The 21,402-nt window shown below is 40.9% G+C and overlaps 1 protein-coding gene across 1 annotated transcript in view; it reads right to left on the minus strand.

Moving 5' to 3' along the window:
* FREM2 (FRAS1 related extracellular matrix 2) overlaps positions 1-21,402 on the minus strand; it is a 163,760-nt gene that overhangs the window by 81,571 nt on the left and 60,787 nt on the right. The window contains exons 3-4 of the mRNA XM_045869359.3: positions 7,510-7,656; positions 493-723 (exon numbers count right to left, since the gene is read on the minus strand). Of these exons, the coding sequence (XP_045725315.1) occupies positions 493-723; positions 7,510-7,656 (378 nt within the window). The remainder of the gene's footprint in view (positions 1-492; positions 724-7,509; positions 7,657-21,402) is intronic.

Consider the following 21,402-nt stretch of genomic DNA (forward strand, 5'->3'; position numbering starts at 1 on the left):
TATGTAACGAATGTGGAAGCACATGGGCCAAATGAAAATTTTTGGCTCATAAATATATGCAGGAAACTTGAACAATGAAGTGTACCTTGGGGAGCAAATTAATCCAAAAATGGCCCAATTCTTAAACTATTTGTGTAAAGAAATTTTATAAAGACACTTAAAAGACTTTAAGAAATAATGAATTAATTCAAGAAAAAGGAGATGAACAATATTGTTTCTAAAGGATGGAATTATAATAAGAGAAGGAACATGTTGATAATCATATGTGCATTTGTAATTCATTTACTTGGAACAACATAGCTTCCCTTATTAATGAATTTATTAGTTTTTGGTTTCCCTCTCCCATCAGCATATCTGAGAATACTGAACCATGAGTCTAGAACATTCCCCCCAAAGAAAGTCCAAAAATTGAATGTAAAACTTCCTTTATAAGGTATTTTGTCATTAAAAACCCAATAGCAACAATATAAACAAGTTGATGATAGCTCTTACCATCTCCTGGGTCAACAATCTCCACTGTGGTCACTGCAGGGAATTCCAGAGCAGCCAGCACGGGCTCTGAGAGAACCACCTGGAAGGTCTCCGACTGTTCGTGCTCCCCATCACTCATGATCCGCACTCTCCAGGTGGCCCTGGTCTGGCCTGGGTTGAACTGCACTTGTTTCTGTGCTTTGCCCTTGAAGTCTTTGTCTTTTTCTGCAGTCCCATCTCTTGTGCCAATACCTTCACAAAAACATGGTATCATTTTCTTAGTTTCATTTTCAATCGGATTATTAAGGTTTTTCTTGTTGTTAACTTTTTGTGTGTTACTTCATCCTGCATGTTACTAGATCCAGGATTGACTGCATGAAATGGACGGTTGGGTATGGGTCCCACAGTGAAAGTGTTCTCCTGTAGGTGTTGGTTGGTTCATGATTCTGTTCTATTCTGACCTCATGATGGTTTTCCTGTATATTCCTTGAGCTATGTTTGTGTTAGATGGAACCTCTTATAAAGCAAGACCCAGTAAATTGATATTCATGTTGTGAATATTTTTACTCCTACAAATTCATTCAGTCTAAAAACTCTTCACATTTGCTTTTGCATGTATTATATTGCACATGTTATATGATAAAAACATAAAAAAGTTCTCTAACTAGAAAATATAAACCAAAAAGAAACTTGTGAGTCAAGAATTCTTTGATAATCAAAGTTGTAAATGGTCAAGCATAATAAAGAGTTACAATACTCTCTACACATTTACGGAATGAGGACTCTTACAAGAATCTAATTCAGTGATTGTCAACATGACCACATCCAGGTTTTTTCTGGGGGAACACTTCAGAATTCCATGAAACCATGTGAACAGAACTGGAGAGCTAAATACATAAGGTTGTTATGAGCAGTATGTTTGGCTTACTCTGATGGTTCACTCAAGGTCAACTGCAGGGAGCTGAGGAGGTTGAAGGATCTCGGAGTCTTTTTTTTTTTTTTTTAAAGATTTTATTTATTTATTTGAGAGAGAGAGAATGAGAGACAGAGAGCACGAGAGGGAAGAGGGTCAGAGGGAGAAACAGGCTCCCCGCCGAGCAGGGAGCCCGATGCGGGACTCGATCCCGGGACTCCAGGATCATGACCTGAGCCGAAGGCAGTCGCTTAACCAACTGAGCCACCCAGGCGCCCTGGATCTCAGAGTCTTTCACTACATTACAAGAGGATCTTTACCATTACTATACCATGTACTCAAATCATAGATTATCTATAGTCAACAGTCAACAAATCCAATGTCATAGAAAAATTATAAAATTGCAGTAGTGCTTGTACTATATAGTATATATCCTTAAACTGAATCAGAACCTCTTAGGGAGTCGAGCTAATAGAATAATTTTCAAATATATTTCTTTAAACATTGGCATTTTGAGAGAACTTGTTAGGAAAGACAGACTTAAAAGGGGAAAAATAAAATCTTGTGACTATTAGAATTAAAAGTCTGAAAAATAAAGTCTTTGCAACATTTCTTATTTAATTGAAACAACTGTCTTCTTCTTAGAGAGTGGTGCTTCTGCAAGATTAATGTGACTATTTCTTCATCTGAATACATTACTGATTGTTAGCCTCATCTTAAAATGCAGATGAAAATAGGTATTTCATTAAAATATTTTTGTTTTATAGATCTCAGAAAAAAACATAAATACTGCATTTTTTTTAATAGTAGGTAAAACATCTATTTAATGTCAGGAGGAAAAAGGGCACAGAACTAGGAATCCCAGCACTACACATTTTGTTGAATGCTGCAGACTTCCTGTTAGCTCTCTGGTTCCTAGTGCACACAGACAGGTTGTCAACACCTCTTGGGTCCACCATGATTCACTGCCAAGGTGATGATGAAAGGAATCATTCTCTCTGAGGTTCCAGCACACATGCTGCTCATTGACCCATCTATCCCCAGTGGCATGGGCCAGCAAAGAATCTATTATTTGGTCTCTGATAACTACTGCCCACTTTTCTGTTTTGCTTTGTTTCACCAACAATGCATTATTTTCCTGGAGATTCAAAAGGCAGTTAAAAACAAAAAAAGGAATGAGTATAATACAAAGAATGTCCACTAGTTCCAACTAGTCATCCTTACTAAGTGATAATCAAGTTATCCAACCTAATAAAACATATATTGTAATACTAAATTTCATTGTTGCTGCTAAAAACACATATAATTTTTTGGGTGGATTTTATAAAATATTCCCAATTGAATGTTGGATGTAAATTATAAATAGGCAGTATTGTTGATTCGCCAAGCAAAGAGGAATGGACTTCTATTTTTTTTTTTTTAAGATTTTATTTATTTAGGGACACCTAAGTGGCTCTGTCAGTTAAGCATCTGCCTTTGGCTCAGGTCATGATCCCAGGGTCCTTGAATTGAGCCTCGCATAGGACTCCTTGCTCAGCAGGGAGCCTGCTTCTCCCTCTGCCTGCCACTCCCCCAGCTTGTGCTCTCTCTCTCCCTCGCTCTCTGACAAAAAAACAAAACAAAACAAAACAAAACAACCAAACCTTAAAAAAAGATTTTATGTATTAATTTGAGAGGGGAGAGAGAGAAAGACCAGAGAGAGAGAGAAAGAGCATGAGCACAGGAAGGAGGGGCAGAGGACAAGCAAACTCCCCACTGAGCAGGGAGCCCGATGCAGGGCTCAATCCCAAGACCCCGGGAACATGATCTGAGCTGAAGGCAGAAGGCTTAATCAACTGAAAAACTGTGTTTTGTGTTGTCTGTGTCTTTTGTGCTTTTGCATTTATTCTCTTTTCTCAAGGCACAAGCTATTTCTTTTTTTTTTCTTTTTTTAAGATGTTATTTTTTTAAGTAATCCCTACACCCAATATGGGGCTCAAACTCACAAACCCAAGATCAAGAGTCACATGCTCTTCCAACTGAGCCATCCAGGCGCCCCTTTATTTTGTAGAAAAAAAAATTGTGGTCTTAAACTGTTGATACGCTTCTCAAACATGAGATAAAACTAAGAAGGACAGGTTATATTTTTAGAGAGTAAAATAAGACTTAGATGAAATACTAAACTTGCTTTGGATCAAAAATAAAGATTTCTTTTTTATAATTAACACGCAGTACCTATTCTGAGTGTAGTGCTAATCTATCTTGTTACTTAACAGTGTGATCCATGGATCAGCAGCATAAGCAACATCTGAGAGCTTGTTAGAAATGCAGAATTTCAGGCTCTACTCCAGACCCCCTGAATCAGAATCAACATTTTAGCAAGATCCAGGTAAATCTTACGTGCATTAAAATCTGAGGGTAGATAGATAGACACTACTTTATATCTCCATAGGGCCCTTTATATAGGTGCCCATTTTAATAAAGAATGAAGAAATGGCCTATAGACTGTGAAGAACACAGATTAGTCCACATTTTATTCTAATGTGATAGATGAGACAGTCACGTACACACAATGCTCAAAAAATGCTCTTACTTGGAGATACAGATATTCAGCTGGTAAACCATATATATTACAAATAACATGATCAGATTGGGCAAAAAGAATTCTGGAAATCAAAAAGCTTACAAATTGGGCTTACATATATGCTTTTATTTTTTCAAAGAGAATTCATTATTAAACAAAACACGTTACTTCGATTTACTAAGCGAAACCACAATTGCATCTTTTCCTCTGGCATAAAAAAATGGCATGGAGGTCAAGCAAGGTACTTTTGGATTCCATACCCTACCTCGACCACATAGCAGCAATGGGAATATAGGCAGGTTATGCACTTCCTCAGTTGTGGAGGATTTAAGAAGCAGCAGGTGTGATAGTTCAGAAAGCCCTGGGGCCAAATCTCGGCTCTGCCCCTTAGTAGCTCTGGGCATACAACTTTTCTGTTTCTTTACCTGCATAATGGGGGTTATCATGACACTCCTTTTATGGGGTTGACTATGTAAGGTATTGGGCACATCATAAGAACTCAATAAAATTTTAGCTATTATTGCCCGCTCATAGTCCATTAGGTAACACGGTGTCTGGCACTCAGTAAGCACTCTAGAAAATTCGGTTGAGTTAGAGAGTGAAGTAAGTTGTAAGGAGTAAAAGACAAAGGTGAAGTACCTAATGTGCTTAATGAAGTATTTATTTAGTAAATGCTCGATAACCAGTAGCAATAAGATCTTTGAAATTCAAATACCTTTATAAAATGCACAGGCATATTTAATTTATTAATGGGTTATATTGGTTATAAAATGAATCATCATCTCCGAGAAAACACCTATATAGATTTCATGTAATTCATGATTTACTAACTGTGCTCCTGAACGTAAGTGATAGGCTGCCTTTAGATATCACGCAAACTATCTAATTCTAAAAGTTCGTTAAGTGAAAGTGGAGGTTTTAGGAAACAGGAACAGGAAACATTCATTGTGGAACTTCTTGGAGGCTACTCTCCTCTTTAATCTGACTTCCATTCTCTGTCCCAGCTTGAATGCTATTGACATCTTCAGTGATTGATGGGTGTGGGCCACACACGCAAGTCTTGCCAACTTCCTATCTCCCCAGGTTACTAAGTAACATGTGAGGTTAACCAAGTAGAGCTAAAGAACGTTTGCAGAATGGCTGGTGCTCATCTCAACACAGAGGAAATAACAGTTCGTGGAAAAAATAACGTTAGGAGAAAAAAAGGGCTCTTGTTTGACGTTTTAGGATTCCGCTTTAAAAAAGAAAATGAAGGTGGGGCGCCTGGGTGGCTCAGTTGTTAAGGGTCTGCCTTCGGCTCAGGTCATGATCCCAGGGTCCTGGGATCAAGCCTGGCGTTGGGCTCCCTGCTCAATGGGAAGCCTGCTTCTCCCTCTCCCATTCCCCCTGCTTGTGTTCCCTCTCTCTCTCTCTCTCTCGCTCTCGCTGTCTCTCTCTGTCAAATAAAGAAATAAAATCTTTTAAAAAAAATGAAGAGAAGAATGTGGAAAGATGGTTTTAAAAGTATCTTTCCACTAGTAACTTTCCCATGACTTTCAGTGGACTCTGTGTAAGTGAGTAAACTGAACATACCCACCAGGAATTCAGGCAAAATGCAAAGAGATGAAGGCATCTTTAAGAATTGCTAAGGTTCTCTGTTTTTTCATTGTTATTTTCCCCATATTTTCAAGCACAAAGAACACTGAAGGCTCATCATCACTGACAATAAGTAAAACAGGATCAGATTCCTGATCTGCAGAGCACGTGTATGTGTGCAGACAAAACATGCTTCTAAAGAGACAGCAGTTAAGAGCATTCACAGTGCTTTTGAGGGTTTGACACAGAGAGTGGAAATGACAGCTGAGAAGAGGTACATGTGAATAAAGATGGAAGCAGAGCTGTCCTGACTGCAGGAGGTCTGCAGGTGGACCAGGGCCCCTTGAGCAAAGTAACCTTAAGGGATCAAGCAGAGCATAGTGTGAAAATCTCTCCTCTACAGTTAACAAACCAAAAGCACTTTAAAAATAAGTGTGTGGGGGGGCGCCTGGGTGGCTCAGTTGGTTAAGCGACTGCCTTCGGCTCAGGTCATGATCCTGGAGTCCCGGGATCGAGTCCCGCATCGGGCTCCCTGCTCGGCAGGGAGTCTGCTTCTCCCTCTGACCCTGCCCCTCTTATGCTCTCTCTCTATCTCATTCTCTCTCTCAAATAAATAAAATCTTTAAAAATAAATAAATAAAAATAAGGGGTAATTAATACCCGGCATCCAAAAGTCAGAGGGAACAAGGTCAGGGGTGGGGATTGTGGCTGTGGCTGAAGTAGGGGGTATGCTATGTGTGTATATGTGTGTGTACGTGGGTGAATAGGGATCTACTCTTTACGGCTTTTGAATTTCACGGACCAGTAAAATTTCAAGTAATTGTTTTCCAGACTAACACAGGATTGCCCAGTTTTAATTTTTTTATTGCCGACATTTCCTAGATTCCTACCTTAACTGCACTCTCAGTCAACGAAAGCTCCTTTACCTTGAGAAAATTCTATCAGCCTAGATGTCTATAAAACATATGGTACCAAAAATAATATATTGGTTGGGGTTCCCAATATATTATTGGTTGGCATTTTTCATCAATATGCCATTTTTTTTGTGCCGAAAGTATTACTGCTTAAAATTACCAGTATACCTACTTTTCTCTATTTTGTGCCTGCATGAAATTGAATGTGAAAACTTGAATTGGGCTTGTAAAAAAAGCTTTATTCTTTGCTTTTGACTCTCCGTTTTATTTAAAAGGGTAAAGCAGCAGAAAATGACTAGTATTTAATATCTTACTGTTGGTTCTGAAGAAAAGTCACAATGTACATCTTTTATGTAGTGCTTTTATGTAAACTTTCCCTTACCTAGCAAAGCACTCCAGTGCAACAAATAGTAAATTACACCTCAACGCCTAATAGGTTACTGAATGGTTTTTCACTTATTAAAGTGGCCCTCATATAGGTTTTATACTGACATTTCTGCAGATTTTTATCTTATGGTTAAATTACAGATTCACCTAAGCCTCTTCTAAGGGCTAGTGACATTTACAGTTTTTTAACTTATGAGCGATTACTGCCATTTTTGTAAGGTTATTTACATCAGAGAAAGATCTTATGTAGGTAGAAGGTTTGGAGAGGTATGTTAATTGGTTACACATTTCTTATTTTTGCAGCCTTTTGTCTATGATTTAGCCTTGACATGAAACTCTTGGCATATTTCTTTAGCAGTTAAAGAACCTTTAAATGTCAACATCTCCCTAAACTTTAAAACTAGAGCAGTAAAAGGAACATATTTTTTTTTTAATATTTTATTTATTTATCAGAGAGAGAGAGAGACAGAGGCAGGCAGAGGGAGAAGCAGGCTCCTTGCTGAGCAAGGAGCCCGATGTAGGACTCGATCCCAGGACCCTGGGATCATGACCTGAGCCAAAGGCAGAGGCTTAACCGACTGAGCCACCCAGGCGCCCCTAAAAGGAACATACTTTAATCATTGTAAAATTACGAACTTTTGCTTAAAAAAAGGGGATTTTTTGACAGAAGTGCAAATTAAACTTACTTATAAATGAAGTTTCTCCCAAGTAACCTCTACGTTTAAGAACGACATCTAGAAATTTGGAGTCCTCATTGATCAGGTAATAGTCCTTTTCAAAGGAGATCCATGCCCAATTCAGACGAAAATGCTGCTTGGTTAATTTGTTTCCACCTGGAAAACAAAAATTTAAAGCCCAAATCAGTGCTTTCTTGAATGAATGACCTTAAAAATTCCACAGATGACTTTACTGATGCAACATTAAGAATCACTATAGTTACTTGGTTTGACACGCAACTCCAGAATACATACCTGGAGATACAGCTTACTGTTCAGCGACTGTCATACAAAAATACAACAGCTGACATAATCCTTCACAAAATCCCTTGATGTTTAGAAGGCAAAGTGGGTAACGGGGAAGGAGCACACAACTACCAGAAGCGATTTCCTTTAAACACAATCAAGTATCCGAGTTGCAGGATGACCTACTTTCCACAAGGTGCCGCCGGAGAGCAAGTTTTTCTATTAAGGCTGCAAGGCTCATTTGTGATGTTAAAAACACACAACTTCACCAATACCTTTTTCTGGTTCACCGAGCAACTGGAGGGAAGGCTTTAATTATAAGCACTTAAGAAAAAACAAATATCCCTTCTCCGCCTCCCTTCCTCACTATACTCCACTCCATTCCGTAGAGCAAACAGCTCTTTTCATTGATTCCATTCTCCTCTCAAGATAAGGCTCTCTCTCTCCTCCCACCTCCCCACCAAAATGGAGCTGGCTGCCTATCAGGAGAAACCGAGCTGTGTGTGATCTCTCTAATGTGAAAGCTGTGAGGCTAGGAAAATGAAAGGAGAAATGGTTATCAGCTGATCACTCTGCAGTATCCCTCCACTTCCCTTTGATCTACACCAATTATTTCAGAGTAAAGTGAGGTTTATAAACAAAGGCACTGGTAATTTCTTTTAAGTCTTTCTGGAAAAGGGTGGGGAAAAGCCCAAATAACAAACACAGCTAGAGGCACCATTTTAATTCTAGTTTCTTCTCTTCTGAGTTCACATAGAGAGAGCTACCCTAGAGAAAAAGAAATGAGACAGGAAAACATCAAAACATCAGAACTTTAATGGACTGAGGGCAAAAAAAAAAAAAAAATCTCTGCGCAAGAGGCAACACAGTGAGTGAACAAGCCCATGAAAGAATGTTCATCTTGGCTAGAAATTTTTGAAAATAAAAGTCACAGCAACTGGCGCCTGGGTGGCTCAGTTGGTTAAGCGACTGCCTTCGGCTCAGGTCATGATCCTGGAGTCCTGGGATCGAGTCCCGCATCGGGCTCCCTGCTCTGCAGGGAGCCTGCTTCTCCCTCTGAGCCTCCCCCTTCTCATGTGCTCTGTGTCTCTCTCATTCTCTCTGTCTCAGATAAATAAATAAAATCTTTAAAAAAAAAAAAAAGTCACAGCGACTTTGAGTTCTCAAATGACAAGTACCAAGGATGAATGAGAACACCCAGTGCAGCAGAATTATGTAGGGAAATTGGTTTTCTTGTTTATTGTTGTTTGAATTGTAAATTAGCACAAGCCTTTTAGGCAGCTACATGGCAAGAGACAAAAAGATGTTCGCACCATTTGATCCTGTAAGTCCTTCTGTGGAAGGAATAATTACAAAATATATTTGTAAGGAATTCTTTGTTGCAATATTTTCTATAATAGGCTCCCAAACCCAGAAAGGTTTTGAGTTTTTGTGGTACATCAAATCAATAAAATATTATCCAGTCATTAAACAATAAATGTGAAAATTTTGTTGGAATCCTTATTAAGACACTTCAAGTCACAGAAACAAATGGTACTGGTGCCATGAATGGAGTAGTTTGTAAAACGAGGCATTACAAACGTGGCGCTCCTCGGTGTGTTAAATCGACAGGATTATGGACCGTCCCATTTTTAGTTCATTTTTTAGATAGGAAACATAAACGGGTGGAGGGCAGAAGTTCACGCCACATTTTGGCCTTAGGAATTCTTTATGCCCACCATCTCCTCGACACCAGGTGCTGTCGTGGAGAGCAGAGGCCATGGCGGCGGGTCGCCTCAGCCCCGAAGTGCAAGGCCTACTTTATTTCCCATCTGCTGTCTGACTTGGAGCAAGTTTCTTCCCTAGACCTCTGTCTCCTCCTCCGGAGAGCCAAAGGACGGTGATATTAATTAACGCCTGCATCCCGAGGGCGAATCAAGCGAGATAAGCCCTGTGGGCACGCAGTCCAGCGCGGCACGTGGATGGCAGCGTCCTGCAAACGTCAGCTCGCCAGCTCGCTCGCTCCCGCCGCACTGTCCCTGCTCAAATCCAGCCCACGTGCCCAGACTCCCGGTGATCCGCCTGAAATCCGCCTGCACTTGGCTTGCCTGGTCTTCGCGCAGCTGCTGCGCGCATCAGGGCAGGCCGCCCTTGCGATTTCCAGTGTCATCGTGACCTACCCTGCCTTGTCCCCGTTGCTCTTTGCTCACTCCCCGACCCTGCCAAGAGCCTGCTGCTCCATGGATTTGCTAGCCTCACCCACTCCTCCCGTCACCTCTGTCGCCTGGCCTAAAATGACAGCGTGTCATTCTTGGGCTCACATCTCCCACTCCTCACGGGCTCCCTCTACCACCTCCCTCATGAAGCCTCCTGAGCGGACTCCAGCCCTCTCCTCTGGGTGTGATTCTGCCCCTGCTCACCTACTCATTACTTTGCAGTTTTGCGCATTATGGATATCCTCTCCTACTGCTTAATTGTACAGATTTACTAATTGTACTAAATGGTACTAATTTTTGTTAGAGATTGAGAGTGGCCGTTCATTCTTTTACTAATGCCAACACTTCGTTTACTGCCTTTAAAAATACCTTTTAAATTACTGTGTTTATGTCCTGCTCTTTGGAACATTTCTTCCAGAAAGTAATAGACAAGAAAGACTAGAATGACATATAATCAGTGGAATTAACACATAAGACGTTTCTAATTTCTCAACTAATTATTACATGAAAACATTTTTTTTTAAAGATTTTTATTTATTTATTTATTTGACAGAGAGAGAGATAGCGAGAGCAGGAACACAAGCAGGGGGAGTGGGAGAGGGAGAAGCAGGCTTCCCGCCGAGCAAGGAGCCCGATGTGGGACTCGATTCCAGGACCCTGGGATCATGACCTGAGCCGAAGGCAGACGCTCAACGACTGAGCCACCCAGGCGCCCTACATGAAAACATTTTTATGCCACACTTCTCTCTCATTTAGGCTGTGGCTCCATCAAGTCCCAGATGTTTCTTCAGACTTCTTGTCATGCTGGGCCGAGCCATTCCTTGTCCATCCTAACATCTCCAGCCTCACAGCCCAACGCTGCTATAGCGGAACATCCAGTCACCCCAACTTCTCAGCGTTTTCCGAATAGGGTCTGGGCTCTTGCGTGCGCTAGGTCTTCCGCCCCGAATGCCTTTAGCTTTTCTGCTGCTAGGTTAACATGCTGTGTGTACTTCTCCACTCAGAGTAATTGTAATTCTTTTTTTTTTTTTTTAAGATTTTATTTATTTATTTAAGAGAGAACGAGAGTGAGAGAGAGCTTGAGCCGGGGGAGGGGCAGAGGGAGAAGCAGATTCTCTGCTGAGCAGGGAGCCCCATGCCATGCTTGATCCCAGCACTCTGGGATCACAACCTGAGCCCTGAGCTGATGGCAGATGCTTAACCGACTGAGCCACCCAGGTGCCCAGGAATTGTAATTCTTTATCCACATGCCTATGTGTGCTTCATCTAACTGCCTGAGCTCCTCAGGACAGGCATGGTCAAATTCATCCTACTCTCCAAGTCCAAAGTAATGTCTGCTACACAAGGAGGACTGAAGAAACCTATCTAGTAAGTATGATTTTTAGGAGCCGAGTGGCTACTTTGTGACTCCTGCTTGTTTCATTCCTTTTTTTGTAACAGTTTTCAGCTTACACAAAGCCCATACTTCAGTTTTGACCTGAGACTAATAATGCCTGACCTCTTCAGTAACTCTTGTGCCCAACAAATGAATTTTAGTTGATAGTTCTGAATACTTTGTTATCTCTTTCCCTTATATCCAAAAAAGAGATCACTAAGCACACAGTTTCTCTCTTTCTCTAAATTTTGATGCTTTTTAGGTCATTGTAAGATCTGACTCTATCCTTTCCTTGAATATTCCGGAAAATATCACACCTCTAAATATTACATGTTTTAGGAATATGGAGTCAATGAGGCTTTCCCTTGACACTCTATATGAAACAGCCCCATTGTAAACTGCAGCAGGCTCTAGGCCCTTTTTTCGGATTCATTTTTCTCCACAGTGCTTTCTATAACCTCATACCCTATATACTAGGTTTACTTTTTTGTCTCTTCACTTTGTCTCCCCCTTTTGCAACTCATGATCCAGGAGGGCAGGGAGTTCATTTTGCTTAACTGTTATAGAAATGCCTCCTCAATGAATTAGACACTCTACCATCTCTGTTGAAGGAAATTCAGTAGTGCTTCATTTCTCAGGCAATATAAATGTCCTACATAAATGTAACGTAACTCTCTGGGTCCTGGGTCTTTTGCTTGAAAAAAAAAAAGTAATTGTTTTTAATAATACCCTTTCTAAAACGTCCTGCATACTTATATTCTTAAGCACTATGTGAAGGTTTTAAGTGATTACCTATGAATGTAAATCACTGGGATTTGTGTTTATCTAAATGATAAACCTGCAGGGATTATTGATGACTCCAGGCCTGTTTAACCCTTCCCTTCCATTAAGAAGTAGCTTGGATGGTCTTAGGAAGAACTAACTTCATCTCTACTTACAAATGTATAAAACATTTTTGGGTTGGTGCTTATATTCTAGAAGGATGAAGGTGCCAGGTTACTGGTTAATCAAGGGTTTCGAGTGACACACAGCTGAACAAGTTTGCCAGGATTTCATATGTCTGCTGCTTTGAAATTTTCCTTGAAATAAAAATCAGACACAGTACCGAGAAACTTCGCTTTGTGAGACCGTGACATGCTCTAGGGTAATTGTTCGAGATGCTTAGCATTCACTCTAAATATGGGCTTTTTAAGTACATATTTTGCTAGAGAATATGAAGTTAAGTGTATAAAGCTTAATGCTGAATAAATTAAATGCTACATCACCTCTGATTTAATATACATATGAATCCTACTGAGCTTTGGAATTTGTAAAATCTAAGGTACTATTTCTCATGCAGGAGCGGTACAGGGATCTGAGGGACTAAGCTGCAGTTTATTGCAATTCTTGTATTAAAACTGACCTTGCACAACTGAACTCTGTATTTTATCTAAAGAATGAAAAGACACATTATTTATTCATTTATCACATGCCACGTAAACTCTTCTAGAACCTCGATGTGTGGGAATAATAAATGTTAATACTTTGAATAACAATAGCTGCAGCTTACTGAATGTGAAACTGTAGGTGAAATTAACTTAAGAAATTGACAAATTTTTACTTCAATTTCACTTATTATGCTATTATTTAATTTTATTTTTATTTCTTACTTTTTAAAATTATTTTATTACTTATTTTAGTTTCTAAAGCAGACTGTCGTCTGTAGCACAAGGAGCAAGTCTCAGCGTCTCACTGGAAACAAGCTAAAGTCCCTAACTGTGTCATAAACCCATAGAACAGGTGCTTGACAGCTGATAACCACACTCCCATAAGCTTTGTCCCCAAACCCTGACACTGGAGCCATTAAGGGTTTGATGAAAAGACCTCTTTTGAACTTTTCCAGCTGGTCTTTAGGATTCTTCATTTTCTTTTTCAATAGGAACACAAGAGATTTTTTTTTTTTTTTTTTTTTTAGAATAACAAAGAATCACAACCTTCAATTAGCCTTCCCTAGGAACACAGAGCTGCCCGATTTCTCTAAAGATAAAGTACACATCTTCAATACAAAACTAATGTCACACCTCTGACTTGTCTTGATCAGGGTAATTTCTGGTGTCCATTTAGCTTTGACAATTTTTTTTTCAAAGATGTTTTTACAAATATTTTTCTTGGAAAAAAGTCAGTTGCTGATAGAACATAATTCTATTTTAGATGTTTCTAGCTTGCTCACATTTCATTTGCCCAGAATAAAGTTCAGACTGAGAACTGGCAATCAACTATGCAGCCATTTTAAAAAGCTGAATATTGTCCTTTAAACCAGCAATAGAAATAGATATTTATATTAGAAAAGATTAAAGCAACATTACCTAATTTACTGGGAAAATTAGATAATTTGAGTTTTAAGCGTTCTTGTTCTCTTAGAAGGCAAGGACCATGGTTAACAACCCTGCAGCTTCCATCAACATCTATGTTATTAATTATGGTGAAAATCAAAAAATAAAGTTAAAAGAAGGGATGTATTTCATTTTCATTTCTGTGCTAGAATGGTCTTTTTTTTAAAGTTTATTTATTTATTTTACAGAGAGAGAACGTGAGCAGGGGCAGAGGGAGAGAAATCCCAAGGAGACTCCTCACTGAGTGTGGAGCCCCACGCAGGGCTCGATCTGATGACCCTGAGATCACGGACCTGAGCTGAAAACACGAGTCAGAAGCTTAACTGTCTGTGCCACCCAGGCACCCCTGGGATGATCTTTTAAACTTTGCTTTGCCTTAGAATCTTTCATACAACAAACTTTGAGAGCTCCTGGATTCCTGTCCTCTGGCCCTTCATCTGGTGGATTTCACAGTTTACTGAAAACCCTGGATGCAGAGCTGAAGTCAGCTTGGCTTTGAAACATCCCTCCCCTTGCCCCCGAGAGTGGATATTCAGTGATGGGAGATGGCATAAATACATAGATAAGTGTATAAGCTAAAGATTGACAAATGCTGTGGGAGTTCACAGAGTGAGGGATTGCTTTAACCTGAGGGCATCAAAGACAAATTCATAAAAGAGATAGTGTTTAAATGGGGCCTTAAGTACAGGGTGGTATTTGGACATTTACAGAGATGGGGGAAGGTGTTCCTGGAAGATTAAGTATAAGAACAGAGATAAGAAATCCAGTGAGAAGGAAACTTCAGGGAATTCAGTTTGGTAGGCGTTCAGGACATTTACTAAATATTCATTTCCTTCTCTTTTTTCTATAAAAATATAAATAATAATAGTAAAGACAAAGAGGAAGGGATCAAGATGCTTTAAAATCAGCCCCAAGCATTGGGGTGGGGGTTGTGCATTCATCCTGCTGCAACCCTGCCCCCCAGAGATGAAGAATCTTGACCTAAAGGCTCCTGGGCCTTAGTATGACTGACAGAGCTCCTGAAGAACTGGGCGGGGGGGTCAGACCCAGAAAAATTGTCAGTAGAGTTTATACTTTCGTAGGCTACTTAATAATTCCAATGGTTGTTTTTGTTCAATAGTGACTTTTGATAATGGATGTATCATTTTCTTCCTTCAATCTCTACCCCCACCCCCCACATGCCACCACATTCTGCCTTATGCATTCTGAAAAAGCATCAGCACAGAACACGATGTCAGATTCACAGATGCAGAAACTAGATAGAGAAATGCATAGAAAGAGAAGTAGTGTGCCAAAGACCCAGAGAGAAATACGCGTAGCACATATGGACCGCAGGTGGTGTGGCCTTTTAGGCTATTCTCAGGAAAGGCTCCTATAAGCACATCTTTCAATAACCAAAACCATAAATGGAGCTGCGATAGCTTGGTCATTGTCACATGACCTGCAGGGAATGGCACTGAGCATGGATTAGTTCACACTTTTCTGTAGGATCTAAAGATAAGAAGTTGCCAGATAAGGTGGAGGCGGGGATGGAGCTGGCGAATAGATCAACGTTCACATTAGAAGCCAAGATCAAAATTCACTTTCTTACATGTAGTTTTGCTCCTTAGGGACCTGATTTATATACCCATCATGGTACATGATGGTATTTTTACATGAGATTTCCAAAGAGTTGCATTCCTATTCACCCACTATACCAGAGGTTGATATACAGCTGATGCCCATTGTTCCTGGATTCTGTATTTGCAGATTCGTCTACTCACTAAAATTTGTGGGTGACCCCAAAGTCAGTACTTGCAGGGTTCTGTGCTCATCTGTGGATACTTGCAGAGCAGCTTCGAAGAATCTGCCTCGCCTGATGCTCTGCCTTCTTGTTTCATACAGTACATGGGGGTCCTTTTCACAGTCTACTTAGCGCCCAACTTTCTGCATTTTTGTACTTTATGTTGGTGATTCCATTGATTAAAATATCCCACAATCATAGAGCCAAAGTGCTGTTCAGTTTTCCTAAGCACAGAAAGCTATGACATGTCCTATGGAGAAAATACATGTGTGACGTAAGTTCTAGAGCTTGGCTGTGTGTTTAATGTCAACGAATCTACAACACAGATCAAATAAGATATCTTTCAACAGAAACACACGTCAAACAAGGGTATGGGGCGCCTGGGTGGCTCAGTTGGTTAAGCGACTGCCTTCGGCTCAGGTCATGATCCTGGAGTCCCGGGATCGAGTCCCGCATCGGGCTCTCTGCTCGGCAGGGAGTCTGCTTCTCCCTCTGACCCTCCCCCTCTCATGCTCTCTCTCTCTCAAATAAATAAATAAAATCTTTAAAAAAAAAAACAAGGGTATGTATTGACTGGATAACAAAAGGTTGCAACCAGAAGCTTGCAGGGAGCCTTCCTCTGTGTTTCCCCCTGGAGCAGTTGTTCAGTATTTGCAGCAATTTTATGGAACATGACTACTGCAAATAACAAGAATCAGTGTACTTACTCAAAACACACTACAGTAAGTTAACCCTTTGGGACAAGACAAAACAGAGCACAAGGAGTGGAAAAGTGTTCTGCGTCCACACACATTCCACTCCCTTTAGTCAACCCTTTCCCTGGTACAGGAGCAGGAGTGTGAACTGAAAGGAACCTTCACCGCCTTGTCGGATGGGCAGCGGTGCCCTCCCTCCCTGGACAGGACAGCATTAATCTGCAGACACAGTGTGGCTCATGCGTAAAGGGTATACTGGCTCCCGTGGGGCTGCCTGCCATATTCTCAGAATATACAGAGAGAATTTATAGGATGAGTTTTTTCTTTTTTTTTAAGTAGGCTCCATGCCCAGCATGCGGCTCTAACTCCCAACCTCGAGATCAAGAGTCACCTGCTCTCCTGACCGAGCCCGCCAGGCGCCCTGCTAATTTTTAACCTATAGGAAAACAGTACACACCGGATGAGTTCTGATGCAGAATACCTCCTAATCCTGTTGGAGAATCTTAGAATAATTTGTTCTGGGATCTCGGTTTAAGCCTATCCCCCATCTCGGATTCATGCCTATCTATGTTTGTTGGTGGAACTGGAGTAACAGACCCCATGGAAGCTGATTTTCTTGGGTTCTAAGGAGCCTCTGGAGAGAGAGCTCATTGTTATACACATGGATGCATCAGGCACAATAATGTAAATCTGTACAAAATCTTAAACATCAGAGCAAGGTAGAGAGTCAGAGTACAGAGTAAGGGTGTTACTCATCTCTAATTCATGCCCAGGCTCCTGAATGAACTTTTGGTTCCCATGAAACGAGAAAACCATTAAGTGGAAATTTAAAGAGATACTTAATTAATCTCCTTCATACCAGGTTCCAAGCAGCACTCTTTTGGACATCCTTTTCATTGGATACACAATAACGGAAAAGTTCGCCACCGGTGCCCACTCCTGGTGGTTCTTGGGGCCATAGGCAGGTGCCTGCTTTGGGGCAGCTGAACACAGCGACTGGGATTCCAGGCAGGGCTATGGTGACATTGTGGGGCTGCGCTTATCGTGGGGGAACACCTATCCTTGAGCAGAAACATGGGCTTGACCAACCAGAATTGGCACAACATGGGCACTGACCAATCATAAGAGACCCTGGCCAAGAACAACTGGAACTCACTTTAGTACAGGTGTAAATGGGCTGAATGTCAGCTCTGCACTGGGGACCTCGAAAACACATGAAGAGGAGGGCTGGACACAACGGGGTCATGGTCAAGGTCATTTTGGTAATATACACACACTATCTCAATGCATGTCCCAATAATAACCCTGCCAATGAGGCATTCCCACAATGTATGGAGGAGGAAAATACTATCAGGCTAAATTATTCACTTTAATTTCTCAAGTATGTGATAGATCTGGGGTTCACAGGCAGCCTGCTAGTATTCTTTCTATACTTCCTCTGAGTAACCAGATTACGTCATTTAGGTCTGTATTCTATTTACAGATAACTCTAGCTCAATTTTAATTTGCTCTAATTTAATTTATAAATGAGTGCTCTAGAACAGAAGCAAACCGGATGATCGGAGTGTGTTTCCCTCTACCAGCAGCAAACTTCATGCTAATGAGTAGTGAGGCTCACAAATGGTAAGAATCCAGTGGGAAAACAAAGGGTATAAAGGACACTTTCGAAACATTTGAGACTGAATCATAGAAAAATTAACACAAGCTAAGAGTAAGACCCCCTTGTTTTATGCAGTCAAATGCTCTACCCCTGAAGACCCCCTTGTTTTATGAATGAATATGGGGCCACAGCCAAAAGCCGGGGAAGCCGGAAGGAAAACCCTTCCAGACTGAATGAAGTGCTCCATCAGGCCACAGCTGGGTCAGAGTGGCAAGCCTAAGCCTGCAGAAACTCTCCCTGTTTCGTTCAGCGTGTCCCCCTCCCCCAACGCCATCCTCCCCACATCCCCCTCCCCCCAAAAGAAACCAAACAGACTTATTTTCAGCCCCTGTAACAAAAAGAAAAAGAGGAGAACCATGAGTTTACATCTCCAGTTAACCTCAGGCTTAAAAAAAATTTCCTTAATCTAAACTTGATTTAACTGTGCAGTACTTTGCTTTCTTAATTAGAAGTTTAAACCCAGTGGAATGAATGCCTTCACTGTTGGTATGCACGGCCAGGATGAGGAATTCAGGTGTACATCCACAGAAGACAAAGGACAAAGCAAACACATAATTGCAAGGTGAGCTCTCATTTACAGCATGCACGTTACTCGATGATCACGTGCTATCGAAATTAAAAGCTAACTTAGTCATCTCAGGGCTGGGCTCTGAGTGGCCAAGGAAACTTTGTTCTGAAAATGAAAGTATAATGCCGTGTTTTAAACAAGAGCACAAACTATTTCAAGAAATGATCATGCAGGTGAACAATGCAAATATAAACTTCAAGCATTGTGGAGCAAGAATAAAACATGGATTGTATATTTGCATATTTTCTCCCTACCAAATTTTACCAAGATCCAGAAAGCTGTGATTTGAATAAGATTACCTAGCAGCCGTTGGCAGGAGAGGAATAAATTCCTAGGGGTTTTCAGGTCTAGTCTAGTGGCCTTTTTATTTAACAAACTGTGATTTCAAATATTGTTGTTCTTCAGCATAAGATCATAAAACTAATGTGCTTAAAGTAGTATGAAATTGCATCTACCTATCTATCTATTTTTAATTTGAGAGGGGACTTAATTATTTCCCTTTAAAGCAGCCCAGAAATAATTTTCATCCTATTTTCCCCATTAACAAATAGAATTTTAAAATTTTGAAAAGATTTATTTATTCATTTTTTTTGAGAGACAGAGAGCAAGAGAGCATGTGCACACATGGGGTGGGGGAGGGGCAGGGGGAGAGATGCCAAGCAGACACCTCGCTGAACGCTGAGTCCAACATGGGGCTCGATCTCACCACCCTGAGACCCCGACCTGAGCTGAAACAAAGAGTCGGTCGCTTAACCAACTGAGCCACCCAGGCACCCCAACAAACAGAATTAAAAAAAAAAAAAACCAAACCCTATACTTCCATAGAAACAATAACTGCTTTATCAAAAGCTGAGTTAAGTTTTGTCAAGAAGATCCACACCCTCTCCTGCCTCTGGGAATAGGAAAAAAAATACAAAACAAAACACCTGGTGCAGCAAGACTTCTTGTATGCACTGCCTGAAGCAACAAATTATATAAATTTATTAGATCTCTGGCAACACATTCTTAAAATAAATTTAATAGCCTGAAGGTCTCTGTTCAAACCAGAGCCTAATTCCTTTTGTGGCGCCAGACATCTCCCCCCACCCCAAGGAAACTCTATGCGGGAAATGAAAGCAGTACTCCAAGCACCTCTCGGAGTAACCAGTTTAGCACCATTTAGTTAATTCCCTGTGAAGTCAGGTTGTTTTCTAATTCCTATTTGTATTACCACGCCATGCACACTTCCATAACACACAGCCATTGCAATTAACCAGGATTACAGCTGGCGCTAAATTTTGGATTATCTTTTGAAAATGTGTTATATCCACATTGAGACAAAAATAGAAAAGAGAGGGGGGCGCCTGGGTGGCCCAGATGGTTGAGCGTCTGCCTTCGGCTCAGGTCATGATCCCAGAGTCCTGGGATCGAGCCCCACGTCGGGCTCCTGGCTCAGCGGGGAGCCTGCTTCTCCCTCTCCCTCTGCCTCTCCCCCTCCTCATGCTCTCTCTCTCTCTGTATCTCTGTGTCTCAAATAAATAAATAAAATCTTAAAAAAAAAGAGAGAGAATAAAACCCCAGAAGTGCCTTAATCTGTTTTAAAAAAAGAAGACATCTTCTTTGACCTAAATTGTTTCTATTATTACCAAAATTTATTTAAATTTGGTAGCCGGGAAGGAGGGATTAAGATGGAATGACAGCATCAGAGCTATTCTATGAATTGATATATGGTGAGTGAATTTTCACTTAGAATCCTAGAATGTTACAGCTGACTGAAAACACCTCGAAGACACTTTAGAATTAGCCTGTTCTTACTGTTGTTTTTAAGCCTTGAGTCCAGACACATGTTCATAGGTCTATTTGTGCTCAGCAGCAAAATCAAGATTTGGAAGTTTTAGATTTCTAGACTTAAAATTTAAAAGAAAGGGCGCCTGGGTGGCTCAGTTGGTTAGGCGACTGCCTTCGGCTCAGGTCATGATCCCAGGGTCCTGGGATCGAGTCCCGCATCGGGCTCCCTGTTTGGTGGGGAGTCTGCTTCTCCCTCTGCCTAGTGCTCTCCCTGCTTGTGCTCTCTCTCTCTCCCCACCTCCTGTCAAATAAAAAAAATTTTTTTTTTAAAAGAAAGATGTGGAATCACATCGGGTTTCCTGGTTATGGCTCCTTTGACAAATACACAAGCCTCGTCTTTGAGGTCTGCCAAGGAAGGAAGGAGGGAAGCCGGAAGGGGAGAGAGTGGGGCGGGGGGCGGCGGAGGGGTGTGGAATGAAGTAGAATACCATCAATGTTATATGTGTGTTCTGTCACATTTTCTTTTCATTTCTTTCAGATTAATTTTACAAAGCTAGCTTTTGTACTTAACTTGCGTATTATTTAATTAGTCAAACCCTTTGGTGGCTGCCCTGATCCCTTTAAAATTATTCCAGGGCCACAAATACAGGCCTCTTTGGTGATTTTACTGTCTCTGATTAATATAAAGGCCATTGTTTTGCATATTTAGCTGCTAAAGACAAAAAAAAAAAAAAGACACAATAAGTATAAAGACAAGTCGGTATGGTCTTAAAGCAGCAGACCTTGTAGGAAAAAGATTTAGCCAACATACAGCAATACAACAGTGTTTTGTTGTTTTTTAAAGATTTTATTTATTTATTTGACAGAGAGACACAACGAGAGCAGGAACACAAGCAGGGGGAATGGGAGAAGGAGAAGCAGGCTCCCTGCTGAGCAGGGAGCCCGATGAGGGACTCGATCCCAGGACCCTGGGATCATGACCTGAGCAGAAGGAAGACGCTTAACGACTGAGCCACCCAGGCGCCTCCAGTGTTTTTTGTTTTTTTTTTTTTGAACAGAGCTCACAGCACATGTTTTGAAGTTCAAGGGTGGTTCACACACAGTCCCCTCTGTAAGACCTAGACTCTAGTAAGGAGGCACACCAAATACCCTACATAAGTTATAATACAAAATGTAAGGTAAACCCATGAGCATGCAGTACC

The sequence above is a fragment of the Mirounga angustirostris genome, unplaced genomic scaffold (genome assembly GCF_029215605.1).
Source record: "Mirounga angustirostris isolate CCGP_5_RB_7025 unplaced genomic scaffold, mMirAng1.0.hap1 SCAF_3, whole genome shotgun sequence".
Taxonomy (NCBI): domain Eukaryota; kingdom Metazoa; phylum Chordata; class Mammalia; order Carnivora; family Phocidae; genus Mirounga; species Mirounga angustirostris.